Below are 14,035 nucleotides of genomic sequence, written 5' to 3'. Positions count from 1 at the left end.
GCAATCTTAAGAAAAAGAACAATAATGGAGGTATCACACTTCCTGACTTTGGCTTGTACTACAGGGCTACAATAATCAAAACAGCATGGTATTGGCAGAAAAACAGACACATAGACCAATGGAATAGAATTGAGAACCCAGAAATAAAACCACATAAATATGGACAGATAATTTTTGACAAAGAAACAAAAAGATGCAATGGAGCAAAGACAGCCTCTTCAATAAATGGTGCTGGGAGAATTGGATAGCCACGTGCAAAAGAATGAAACTGGACTGCTATTTGTCACCATGTACCAAAGTTAATTCAAAATGGATCAAAGACTTAAGCATAAGACCTGACACAATAAACTGCATAGAAGAAAACATAGGTACTAAACTTATGGACCTTGGGTTCAAAGAGCATTTTATGAATTTGACTCCAAAGGCAATGGAAGTAAAAGCTAAAATAAACGAATGGGACTATATGAAACTTAAAAGCTTCTGCACAGCAAAAGAAACCATTGACAAAATAAAGAGGCCACCAACTGAATGGGAGAAGATTTTTGCAAACAGTGCCTCCGATAAGGTGCTAATATTCAAAATATACAAGGAACTCATGAAACTCAACAACAAAAAACAAACAACCCAATTGAAAAATGAGCAGAGCACCTGAAGAGACATTTCTCCAAAGAGGACATACAAATGGCAAATAAACATATGAAAAAATGCTCAACATCACTAATCATCAGAGAAATGCAAATCAAAACCACAATGAGATATCACCTCACCCCAGTCAGAATGGCTATCATCAACAAGACAAATAGTAACAAGTGTTGGAGAGGCTGTGGAGAAAAGGAACCCTCATACACTGTTGGTGGGAATGCAGACTGGTGCAGCCGTTATGGAAGGCAGTGTGGAGGTTCCTCAAAAATTAAAATAGAATTGCCATATGACCCAGCAATCCCTCTCCTGGGTATCTACCCAAAAATCTGAAAACATTTATCCATAAAGACACGTGTGCTCCAATGTTCATTGCAGCTTTGTTTACGGTGGCCAAGACATGGAAACAACCAAAATGTCCTTCGATAGATGAATGGATAAAGAAGTTGTGGTATATATACACAATGGAATACTATTCAAGGTAAGAAAAGATGATATAGGAACATTTGTGACAACATGGATGGATCTTGAGAGTATAATGCTAAGCGAAATAAGTCAGACAGAAAAAGCAGAGAACCATATGATTTCACTGATATGTGGTATATGAACCAAAAACAACAAAAGAACAAGACAAACAAATGAGAAACAAAAACTCATAGACACAGACAATAGTTTAGTGGTTACCAGAGGGGAAGGGGGAAAGGGGGTGGGAGATGAGGGTAAAGGGGATCAACTATATGGTGATGGAAGGAGAACTGACTCTGGGTGGTGAACACACAATGGTATTTATAGATGATGTAATACAGAATTGTACACCTGAAATCTATGTAACTTTACTAACAATTGTCACCCCAATATACTTTAATAAAAAAAATATATATATATGTATATTTTTGTTTGTTTGTTTGTTTGTTTGTTTGTTTTTCTGGCATTCAACCTACAACAAATGGGGAAAACCCTTAGCATAAATATAGAACATATTTATGTGTGTAAACATTATACTCTAATAAGTAAACAGTTTGTATTGTTTTGATATCAAGATGGGAAGCAGGAAATTGGGCCACATGGACTGTCCCCAAGGGAACTTTCTGTAATTTTTCAAAAAAGAAGAAAAGCATACTCTATCGTGGTTTCATGCGTTTCACACAGTAAAGTTCTAGGTTTGGGGCAGAGGCTAAAATGATATGGGGAATATACTTATGTTTTTTGGTCTAACTATTGGTGATCCTCAAAATGTGCCCATTATTTGGGTATACATGGAAGCACTAGCTTCTGTGGCTTTCCAGTCTCAACAGTGCTCTTTTGGCCTCAAGAAGATGGCTTAGGTGATTGCCTGTCATGATCTTCATCCTTGGACATCAGTATCTAGATAAGTCTCTTGGGTTTTTGTTCTTCCCTTAAATTTTACTGTAAAGTCTTTTGGGGCAGAACATCTATTACTTTAACAGATTTATAAAGTTGTTTCTGGCCCCAAATCAGTTAAATATTGCTGATCTAGATAGCTGCCACATTTTCAGGTACTTAAAGATGCTGCCTCCTGGTTTTGTAGAAAAAACTAAATGAAGACAGTGTATTCTAGGGGTAAAGCAGTGTATTATTTGTTTAAAATTTTATTGAAACGAGAAATACAGCCTTTTCAGAATTCCCTATTTCTGAGTCCATGAGTTTCACTGTGTACAAAAAGTGTCCTCTCTGCCACTTTCAGCTACTATCGGTGATTCCACTTTGGTACAAAAAAATTCTACTACTATTCTTTGAAGCTTCTTGATCAGTTTTTTTTTTTTTTTAATTAAGATTACATGGCAAGCTGTTTAAATTCACACACCTGTTAACCATTTGCAAACTATCTTTACAAATCAGGAGTTTGGCAGTAGACTGACAAAATAAAATATAAAAATAATTTGATGGTTGAGGCCATGAGCCTGCAAGATTATCCATAATCCCTGATTTCAAATTGTTATTTATCAAAACAGCTTATTATTGGGCCGGCCCGGTAGCTCAGGCGGTTGGAGCTCCATGCTCCTAACTCCGAAGGCTGCCGGTTCGATTCCCACATGGGCCAGTGGGCTCTCAACCACCAGGATGCCAGTTCAATTCCTCAAGTCCCGCAGGGGATGGTGGGCAGCGCCCCCTGCAACTAAGATTGAACATGGCACCTTGAGCTGAGCTGCCTCCCGGATGGCTCAGTTGTTGGTTGGAGCACGGGCTCTCAACCACAAGGTTGCTGGTTCGACTCCCACAAGGGATGGTGGGCTGTGCCCCCTGCAACTAGCAACGGCAACTGGACCTGGAGCTGAGCTGCGCCCTCCACAACTAAGACTGAGAAGACAACAACTTGACTTGGAAAAAAGTCCTGGAAGTGCACACTGTTCCCCAATAAAGTCCTGTTCCCTTTCCCCAATAAAAAAAAAAAAAATGCTTATTATTTTTATTCATCCTTTGCAAAACAAGCGTCACACATTGGTACTTACTTTTTACTGTAAACTTGTTTTATACTAGTTTTATGAGATTTGTTGACAAGATTCTACTGCTGGATGGGGAAACCCATATTACTTTTTTTTAACTTCGATAATTATTTCATTAGGCCATACAGAATCTTGGCCACAGTCATTCATTTATTTATATATTAAAACAGACTACAAATTGCTTTCTGGGGAGACTTTCGTTCCTGCTGGTAGTATTTCCTGGGCTGGCCCCACCCTAGAGGAAGGAGGTGTGGGGGGAAGTGGGTAATAAGAAAGCCTATCCTGCCACATATACTCGTAGAACTCCTCAGCTATCAGTAAATAAAGAAAAAGAGAATGTAAATATATAATAGATAGATAACACAATTACGAGAGTATAAAATACAGGTTTGTGAGTAACATTTTTGACTTAGACATATTAGTTGAATCCCTGACTTGTTGCAATAACTTTTCTTTTTAAACTTTATTGAATAAAAATTTGTGCACAATAAAATGAGCCTGTTTAAGTGTACAGATCAATGTTTTAGCAAGTATATACACTATCATCCCACAAAGTTCCTTCATGCTCCTAACATGTATGTTTTTTAAGGCTTTAATATTAAAAAGTAATTGAAGTATCAACTGGTATTTCTCCAATTTTGTTTTACAAAGTTAAGAGTACCATTTTGAAATAGGTGTCTGGTTTTTATGATAGAAAAATGCCCCATCTTCCTCCCTTTTTGTAAAGCTTTTTGGTTTACATTTCCCAAAATGAAATGCAACAGAAGAATCGTGCCTTCTAGAGATGTATTTCTATTTTTATCATGTAAAAATATGACCTTAATGGTGGTCATTCATATATTTGAAAATAACTCTAATGCTGGAACTTTATTTGATTTAGATTTCAGTCACCTCTGCCTTTTCCTTTTATGAATATAATTAACATCTTTCTATTTTACTAGTTGAGTCTAAAACAGATTTTCACCAAATTTATGGTTGAGTAACAACTTGAATAGAGGACTCAGTTATAGCTTCTAAAAGACAAGTAATTTGATTTCTTTTTAACCTAATGTTGGCTTTCATCCACAAATGCCTTTTAAGCAAGTGTTCTCCTTTCAGGACATTTTAACACCTCAGAAGATAAATATTAATAAAGATCATTGAATTGGTCGCCTGTAATGTTTCTTAATATCTAATTAGTAAGCTCAATGATTTACTTCAATATTGATAAGAAATGACCTGGAGTTTTTCAAATGTAAAGCCCTAGGAAATAAATGGCACTTTAGATAATTATTTACTAAACCCATCCGAATGAAGAGTAAGAGGGGAAACAAGTAGTTCTCACAATGATTGGCTTTATTATGTTTTACAGTTGATAATTGTTTACAGATATAATGTTGAGTTTAGTTTAAATTTGGTATTCAACTGGGCAAGCTGCTTTAATATATACATTGCACCTATCAGAACTGAAAATTCCTTGGGAAATATAGTACCAAAACCCTAAATGCTTAATGCAGAAAAGATTGATTTCTAACTAATACTTTTGCCTACTTAAGAAAAAATTTTACATCAAACAAACATTCTCAATTAACAGTACACTGCTTCCTTTCTTTATTCACTTGATAGATAAGATTTTAGGCCATAGGATTTTTTAATGGGCAAGAATTCAAAGAAATTAGAAGTTGCTTGGATTTCTTTGTATGTGAAAAAAGATAATAAAATGTATAGGGTGGTAGTAAAATGTGTAAAAACATCAAAGAAATAATTAGTTTGCAGTTAACCCAGATTGGTGTGTGGGCCTGTCTGGGCCTCTGGTCATCCACTAGTTGAGAAGGTCAGCTCTCCTGATTTATAGGAAGATAGCCTCATTAAAGTCAACCTGACCTGTATTATTGCCAAAGACAGCTGGGATCTTTAGTCTTCAAATTGGTTATTAGTCAGCAGTGTAGCTTAGCAACAGAATTTGACTTTGCTATAATACTATAATCCTTCCAAGGTTCTGCTTGGATTCCTTTCTTAAAACATGGTCATTAATTTCAGTACACCAAGGAAAAAATATTGAGTCAATAATGACTTTCATTTACTTATTTTATTAATATTGATTCAAATGAACACATTAGTACTTGTCCTAATTATTTCTATGACTAGATTAGAATATTCTTTACAAGCATTTGGAGGGTCAGCTCTTAGTGAAATTTTTTTGTGTGTGTGAATTTTAACTATTGAGTTTCTAACACAACCTGGAAATTATTTGGAAATGAATGAGAATACTTATGTATTTGTCAGGAAAAGATTAGTGTCTAGTTTCTGGTCATCACTGGTGACAGTGCAGCTGAAGTAAGCTGGTTCTGTAGGAGTCTTGATAACTTTTCACCCAAGTCGGTGTTACCACATTAACACTGTTGTGTGATTGGATCTTATGCCTGGATCATAACAACTGCATAACCCCAGGAGGCATTGTGGTGCGATATAAAGAGCACTGGACTTCGGTTATTAGTCCTGCTTCTTCTACTTACTGTTTGTGATTTCAGCAACTTGTTTATCTCACTGAACCTGAGGCCTCAGTTTCTTCCTCTGTAAAGTGGGAATAGATATATTTAATATTTAACTCAAAGGGTTATTATAAATATTAAATGAGGACTTACACAGTGCCACTTAAAATCTCAAATGTTGTATTGTAAACTCTCATAAGTTGCCCTGCATAGTCTAAGGTCAGTCAATAAATTTTGAAGTGTACAAAGGGCACTGTAAAGTGGATGTTGACTACCCTTTGCGTGTTTGGTAGGTTAAGCAAGATAAAATCATTAAAAACTGCTGAACAAATAAAGGGTGTAGATTAAGAATGTTGAAGAAATTCCAGTGATGGATTTGGGTTATTAAAGAAGCTGTAGCATTTCCCTCTATGGAAATGTTTTTAAAAAACACATCTATTTGAGTTTAAATTTTTTTTTTGAGTGACTGAATGACTTTACAAATATCTGTATAAGAAATGCAGAAGAACTCATATTGGGAGAGGATAAGAATTAAAGCAAGTCTATTTATCTAGAGCTGCACCATTCCAATTTGGTAGCCTCTAACCACATGTGGCTATGGAGCACTTGAAATATGGCCGACCAAATTGCAATGTGCCATAAGTATAACACACACACTGGGTCACAAAAAACTTAGTACAAAAAGAGAATATAACACATTTCATTAATAATTTTAATATGTTATATGTTGAAATAATAATACTTTCGATATATTGGATTGCATAAAATATGTAAAAACAAATTTTCCCTGTTTTTACTTTTAATGTGACTACTGAAATTTTTAAATTATGTATGTGGCTTGTATTATAGATATTTCTATAGGACACTGCTGATCTAAATCTTTATTGAATGGTTCTGGGCAAGCTAACTCTTAAATTTAGATCTCTTATATACTGAGGTTGAGATTGCTAACCCAGTGCTAAGAATGTCAAATCATTCCTTCAATCGTATTTGTAAATACCCAGATTATTTTTGACCCAAAGTCAAATTAATTTGTTACAGAATTGTGGCACTCTGAAATTAGCATCCAACTTTTAAAAGACATTATAAAGGATTCTATTACAATAACAACTAATAGTGAAATGAACTAATAGTTCACTATAATGAACTAATAGTGAATAAATGCTTCCAGAAAACTTCTTTTTAAAGCATTTTAGGCCCAACTTTCTTAGGAAACTAGTAGTAGTGCAAATAGGAATAAGAGTAGGAGGAGGAGTTCTTATGCCATATAGCAGTTTGATTTAATTTGTGTGTTTCTCCAATTTTGGTCAGAAAATTAAATATTACTTTCCATATTACTAAAAGTGCCCCTTGTAAAGGGAAATAAATTGATTAAATATAGGCACATAGTTAAATATAAGGGCACTAAACATAGAAACAGATTATTTTTAAAATCTTTTAAAATTTCGCTGAGAAATTACAAAGTGAAAGAAAAAGTACAAGGGAAAATGGAGTTACCAGTTACTGTAGACAAAGCAGCGCTTTCAAGCAGCATGGTAACTCTGGGTCAGGTCCCTCACAGGAATGTTCTGTGCTAGTATCTCAAAGTAGTCAGATAACCACTATTTCAAATCAGTTATTACCATCTACTTTCTAATTCCTTCCTACCCTGCTTCATGAGTTGATTTGTAGGCAAATACAGGCATACCTTGGAGATATTGTAGGTTCGGTTCCAGACTACCGCCATAAAGCAAGTTGTAATCTTTTTGCTGGCAGAGGATCTTGCCCTCAATTTATAAAAAACACAACATCTTTGAAGTGCAGTAAAGCAAAGCACAATAAAACAAGGTACGCCTCTACTATTTTTAGTTTGCTATATCAGCAAGGAATTAATAGCACTTAATACATATATCTTTAATTCGCATTCGCATCTAAAAGAAACATTTTGAGTTTAATGTTCTTGGAATCTATAGTTAGAATGCATACATAATGTATTTGTGTTTTTTAAACGATGATTTCCTATTTGGGCTTTTTAATACACCCATTTAATCAATATTTGGATTATGGAAAATAGTGCCACAATTATCCTAGGTGTAAGCCATCTTTTGCATTATTGCCCTTGTAATTTCAAATACATTTCATGTTGTTAGTTTTTGTTATTCAATCAGTGTTCTGATTTTAGTCCCTGAAATGTTAGATTTGATGACATTTAAATGGTTTAAATCTTTGAAGCCAGTGTCCCCAGCAATTCTGCCTTCATTTTGAGGGTGGTTAGATGATAGAGACTAGACCAGCAGTTACATGAAATGGGGAAAATAAAAAATAAACTGAAAATAGGAGAAAGACCAGTTTTCACTGTGGCAAACACTCAATCTCTGTTTACTTCTTGACTCCAATGTCAGAGCATTGAGTTAAAATCAGTTTTTATAACAGAATAGAAACAAATAGAAAGAGAGAAACTAAGGTGAAAACAGAGGCATGAAAAGGGTGACTTCTAATAAAATGAGAAGGTAGAGACAAACAAAAATGGGTAATAAAACTCCTAAGCTTTTCATAGCATCAAGAGGCAGAACATTCTTGAAGGGAAGAGAAAAACTGTGCAGGCATCTGATTTATGTGATCTGGCTTCAGCCTGGCCCTCCAGCACACTTGTCAAAAGCTTTCCTCATAGTTATGAATTCCCAGCACAAAACCCACACCTGATTCACACCTCTCCTCCCCTGCATGTCCTTTCCAACCACTTTTAGAGATGGAGACCATCTTTCGTGTACCTCTGATCTCTTCCTTTACAGTGAACACTGAGCCACCTTGCCGCACCCGTAGTGCTGTACTCTACACAGTCCTTTCACATCCATTTTCTCATTTGAATCTTATCACTGCCCTCTGAAGTCGATTTGGAAGACTCTGCAGGTCCCGCATCACTTATCACCCTCCCCATTTCATTTGCAGTAAGGAAGGTATTGGTAGAGCTTGGCAGTCAGCTGGTATACGAGTATAGCAGTGACTGAGACAGGACCGGCACCAAGTTTTCCCGACTCCAGTTCCTGTTGGGCTTTTCATCACTGCCACTTATGAACACACAGTGTTCCCCTTAAAACAACAGCAAAAACAGACAACCAAATCAAACCTTCTTTGACCCTGCTAGTCCTTTCCTACTGCCAGATTCTTCTAATCTGATCATGTCTAAACCTGGCATGGTGGAGTTGGACAGGAAAGGGCTCAAACCTACCCCTTTGTGATAGCTATGTGATCTTGAACACATTTCTAAGCCTGTTTCCTCATCTGTAAAATAACTACCTCACAGGGTTATTGGGACAGTATATAACAATGACTATGTTAAGTAATTAGCCCAGTGAGAGACACGATAACTTGTAACTTATTATTACATAATGGTCTCCTGCATACTGACCTCCAACCTCACTTCTCCACAAAACTTGATCTTGCCCGGAATGCTAATGGTCTTTTCTGGCTGAATCTTAACAGCCTTTTCTCCGCCTTCTCCAACTGCTCATGCTTCAATTCCCTCTATTCCCTTGACTTTCTTAATATTGTCTTATTGATTCTTCCTTTTCTGGTGGTTTCTGTTTCTCTAATTTACTGACTTCTTTTCCTCATTCTTCCTTTACATAAGTCTTCTACAGTTCCCTCTGCAGCCATTGGTCTTGTTGACAAGACTAGGTTGAATTAATAAATCAGAGAGGAAATAATGTTATCTCTTTTGCTTTAGGCAGTATATCCTTAGCCTTTGTTCTTTACCTGTCTCCCTTCTACTTCCAAGTATAAAAATGTCATATTGGATTTTATTCATCTGCAAACATAAAACCCCAGCACTATTAACATAGGAAGGCTTTAATTCCCTTGTTCCATGTAGACATGGCAGATGATACCTATGCCCAAACTTTTCATGTGATGATGGTGATGATGATGATGATAATGATGATATTAGGTTGGTGCAAAAGTAATTGCAGTTTAAAAGGTTAAAAATAATTGCAAAAACCACAATTACTTTTGCACCAACCTAATATTAACATTTTTCCAAATAGTATTACAGAACTTACACACTAGTCTTACTTTCATTATCTGAATTTGTTCTTCAAAATAACACAGTAGGGTAGTGTCCTGAATTATCCAACACATTTCATAGATGAGGTAAAAAAAAATTTCTGACTTTGATGCTGGGAGTAGTGTCTTTTCTGTCTAAACCACACTTTTTTTTGCTCCCTATTCCATATAACTTCCCCGATGTATGTCTATAAATGCTAGATTTTAGGCTAAAGAATAGATATTCTTAGCCAATTTAGGGAAAACTAAGAAAAAGGGGTAAAATTCAAAATAGCAAATTGAGTTACTTATTGGAAGATCAAGAAAGAGTTATAAATTTCAAAAGTTGATTATAAGAGTTTGGGGAAAATATTTGTGCTATTTACATTTTTATTAATAAGAGCTGACTATAATGTATATAGATGTAAGCTGGCAAAAAAAATGCGGAAAAGTTATGTCAGGATTTTAATGGGTAAAAAGTTAGGCTTAGCTTAAATGGGGGATTTCATCTTTTTAGTGAGAGAAGTCTTCATGTTACCATAGATCACATCCATTCATTCATCATTCACTCTGATTGTCTCTTGTTCCTACCTAATAAAGTATGTTGTGTGTTTGTTTTGCAGATCTAAAGCGGGAAGCCAGTATCTGTCATATGCTGAAACATCCCCACATTGTAGAGTTATTGGAGACATATAGCTCAGATGGAATGCTTTACATGGTTTTTGAATTGTGAGTGTACATTTTATTTTCTTAAGGGTTAAAGTTTTAAGCAACATTGGTTTTGGATAATGCTAATACTTTCCTCTTAAAATTTAACAATAGTTGTGAACTTATCTGTTTAGAAAGACCTTAAGTAACAAAAATAAAAGGATTATCTCATCTTAAGATTTACAATGGCTGAGGAAGCAGAAGTTGGTTGTATTTTATTACTCTCACATTTTTAGCGTGCTTTAGAGAAGAGGCTCTAAAAAGAAAGAGTTCAAAGAGGGGAGGGGAGGAGGCCCCAAAATAGAAAATTCTGACCACAGGAGTCTTAGTGAAAAGAAGTGGGATAGAAATAGAGTCCTTCATGTAACAAGCCTCTAGCAACTAAAAACAAGTAATAACAGGCTCAACTTCCTCTTTTCATATAATCACCATATTGGCATATGGAGGAAAGTTTATAGGTAACAGTGTATCTTGATTTCAATAAGCCACTTGACATGTTTCTCACAGAATTATTGTTGGTAAGATGGAGGATTATGAGCTAAGGATCAGACAACTTGGGAAGTTCTAGAGCTGGTTGGCTGATTGTGTCCAAAGAGATTGTATAAAGCTTTATGGGATGGCATCCTATTCTGTTCAAATTTTTTTAATCAGTGACATTGATTAGGGTCTCCCATAAGGTGGTAATCAAGGGGTTAGCTGGGGCTGAAGTCATTTAAAGGCTCTCACTACTGGGGATGGCCCTGCTTCCAAGCTCACTCACATGGTTGTTGGCAGCAGGCTATATGACTGAGAGCCTTAGTTCCTCATGAGCTGTTTGCCTGAGGCCACCCTGGGTTCCTTGTAACTAGTACTCTCCACAGAGCAGCTCACAACATGGCAGCTGGCTTCATCAGAGTGAGCAAGCAAGAGGGCAAGAGTACGAACAAGATGGAAGTCAATCTTAGAACCTAATCTCAGAAAGCATACACCATCACTTCTGCCATATTCTGTTAGTTAGCAATAAGTCACTAGATCCAGCCCACACACAAGGGGAGAGGATTAAACAAGGGTGTGAATACCAGGAGGTGGTGACCACTGGGAGCCATGTCAGAAGCTGCCCCCCACAGAGGGCTAGCCAATACATTGAATTTCTAGATCAAAATTTTAAAATATTTTATAAGTTTATAGCAAAGGAGCTGAAACAAAGAAGATAAAATTTAAGACCAAGTAATATAAACTCATTCATTCAAATATAAAACTGTAAGAAAGATCACTGTGAACTTAGTTGTAACTGCTATGTGAAAAAGATGTAAACGTTTTAGTTGTTTCAATAGCTTTAAAAGCCCTGAATGGAACCTTTGGCTACATTAATTAGAAGTACCGTATATATTATTCAGAACCAAGCCACACTCCCACTGTATTGTATACTACTCATTCTCCTGAAGTGTTCATAGTAAGCAGAACACTGGCATGCTTCAAGAAGGGGATAACCAGAGTGAGAAGGAGACTAGACATTCTGTCATAGAGTCACAGCCTTCAAAATCTTTGTCAGCAAACCTACTAGAAGAAGTTTTAAAACCATGTACTTGCTCCCATTTTTTAAGTTGATACACAAAACTTTTATTGTGAGCTTGTAATTTTCAGTTTTGTATATCCTTTTAAATATATTTTCTTCAAAACTGTAGAGCTGCACCTTTATCTCATTCCATTTTTGGAAAATGCCTGCTATGTGACCTAAATGGCAAAACTAGTCATCACTGTCAACCCAGTCAGCCAAATCAGACTCGCTTTCTGTCAGAAAAAATTCTGACTTCATTTTTCAAATAAAATTAAAGTCTTAATAGACAACCCTGTGACAATCATGTTACTATTGATTTCTAATTCTAAAATAGATAAGACTTTGCCATGAATATGTTGTCTGGATGAAATAAGATGGCTCTCCCCTTTCTTTCCCAAGCTATGTTTTGCTCTCAAGGTTCCCTCCCTCCCTTAGATTTGTATTCCCCAGTTGTCTCTTTGAAGCTAAGCAGACTTCTCAGGATAGGTGAGTGGTTTGTCAGTTGAGATGGGTTCCTGGGAGTGGAGATGTAAAAGGAAAATCAGCAGATCACAGACTTGTTTTCAGATCGACCCAATTATGGCAAATGAAGATATGGAAATTGATTGCCTTAAAAATATCCTAAGCCCTTGGAAAGACTTTGGGTATTCTCAGATACTGGAGTCCCGGTTTGAAAACCACTGGCATGGAAGAGCTATTGAAAAGACTGGGAGGCTTTAGTTACCCAAGAATCTATTGATTTTCTTTTTCTGCTAAAAGAATTCTCAAAGCAGAAGCCCACGATAAAACATAATGGATGTCCTCAGTTATTTGAAAGATTGTTGTCTGTTAAGAGGATTATATGTTTTTTCAGTGTAGGGTCAGGGTTGTAAGTAGAATTAACAAGTGGCAGGTAGATTTCACCACTAAGCAAAGAAGGCCTCTTTAATGATTAGACTGAGTAAATGAAACGGCTGTCTCGGAGTATGCATTCCTCACTAGAAATGCTCAAGCTGAAGCTGGATCCATCTAAGGGGCTAAAGATAAGGCTTTAATTTTAGACTAGAGAGGGCCTCCAACGTCCCTTCCAAATTTAAGATATTATAATTCTTTTAGTCACTTTTCCTAGTTAAATTTTATTCTTTATTCAAGAAATCTGTTTCTGTCCATATTTTTATTCACTGAGAAAACTGAAAAATAGGTTTCATTGTATGCTATAAAGTAATGAGCATGGAAAGCAAAATTTGAAAATTAGCCTAAATTTCACCCTGTTTGCTATTTGTTTCAAAAAGGTCTAAGTGACAATATAGTAGAGAGAAGATGGTCTTTGGTGTCATAAAACTTGGTTTAGTATCTGAACTCTGTCACTTTTACTCATTATTTGACTTTGGCCAAGTCTTTTAGCTTCTCTGAGCCTCAGTTTTCTTACGTTTAAAATCTTCATAAGATTATGAGAACTAGATGAGAAAACTATGTGAATTTACTTTATGTAAAATGATAAAGTGCCCTACAACTGTAAAGTTTTGTTCTCAGTAGATTGAACAGGTTACTTTAGTTTCTCTGTTGAATCTATATAGGATTTTATATAGCTCATTTTATATAATTCAGTTGTGATTGAATTAATTCCTCCATGGCTATGTATTGAGATGAAGCCTCATTAAAACTGCATATTTACCAGTCACTTAAAACCAGTCTTAACCCAAATCACTAGAACATGGATTTCTATTTGAAATTTTTTAACCTTTTATTTTGGGAATTTTCAAATAAAAAGAGAGTAGTATAATGAACCTCAGTGTACCTGTCATCCAGCTCAACCATTATCAACATTTTGCCATTCTTTTTCTACCTATCCTTTACTGTTGTCTTTGTCTCCTGGATATTTCAACCGTGCATACTCCTCTTTGTATTTCTAACAGATAAGGACTTTAAAAAAATATGACCATAATACTATTATCATGCCTAGCAAAATCAAGTGTCTTAATATCATATCATATTCAGTTGATTTTCAGTTTTATCTGATTGAACATGAATTTTAAACGACATATTTCTAAATTTAGAATTGTTTTATTTGCTCTAGGGATCTGGAAGTAGATTATAAATTAAAACAGTTAAAATAACTTAGTTATTTCTCAAAACGGCCAGAAACAAACTAGAAATATAAAATTGTTCTTTGTATCATGATTTTTCATAAATTCATCCCAGTATTTTTGCATTCT

General features: G+C 35.6%; 1 protein-coding gene across 15 annotated transcripts in view; it reads left to right on the top strand.

Annotated features, from left to right (window-relative positions):
* Nucleotides 1–14,035, top strand: part of CASK (calcium/calmodulin dependent serine protein kinase) — a 358,208-nt gene that overhangs the window by 108,881 nt on the left and 235,292 nt on the right. For all 15 annotated transcript variants that reach the window (XM_019747875.2, XM_019747874.2, XM_019747869.2 and 12 more), the window contains exon 3: nt 10,219–10,324. In XM_019747875.2, coding sequence (XP_019603434.1) covers nt 10,219–10,324 — 106 coding nt within the window. The remainder of the gene's footprint in view (nt 1–10,218; nt 10,325–14,035) is intronic.

This window comes from Rhinolophus sinicus, chromosome X, assembly GCF_036562045.2.
Source record: "Rhinolophus sinicus isolate RSC01 chromosome X, ASM3656204v1, whole genome shotgun sequence".
Taxonomy (NCBI): Eukaryota; Metazoa; Chordata; class Mammalia; order Chiroptera; family Rhinolophidae; genus Rhinolophus; species Rhinolophus sinicus.
The sequence above is the reverse complement of the archived record's forward strand: the minus strand, read 5'-3'. Positions and strand labels throughout refer to the sequence as shown.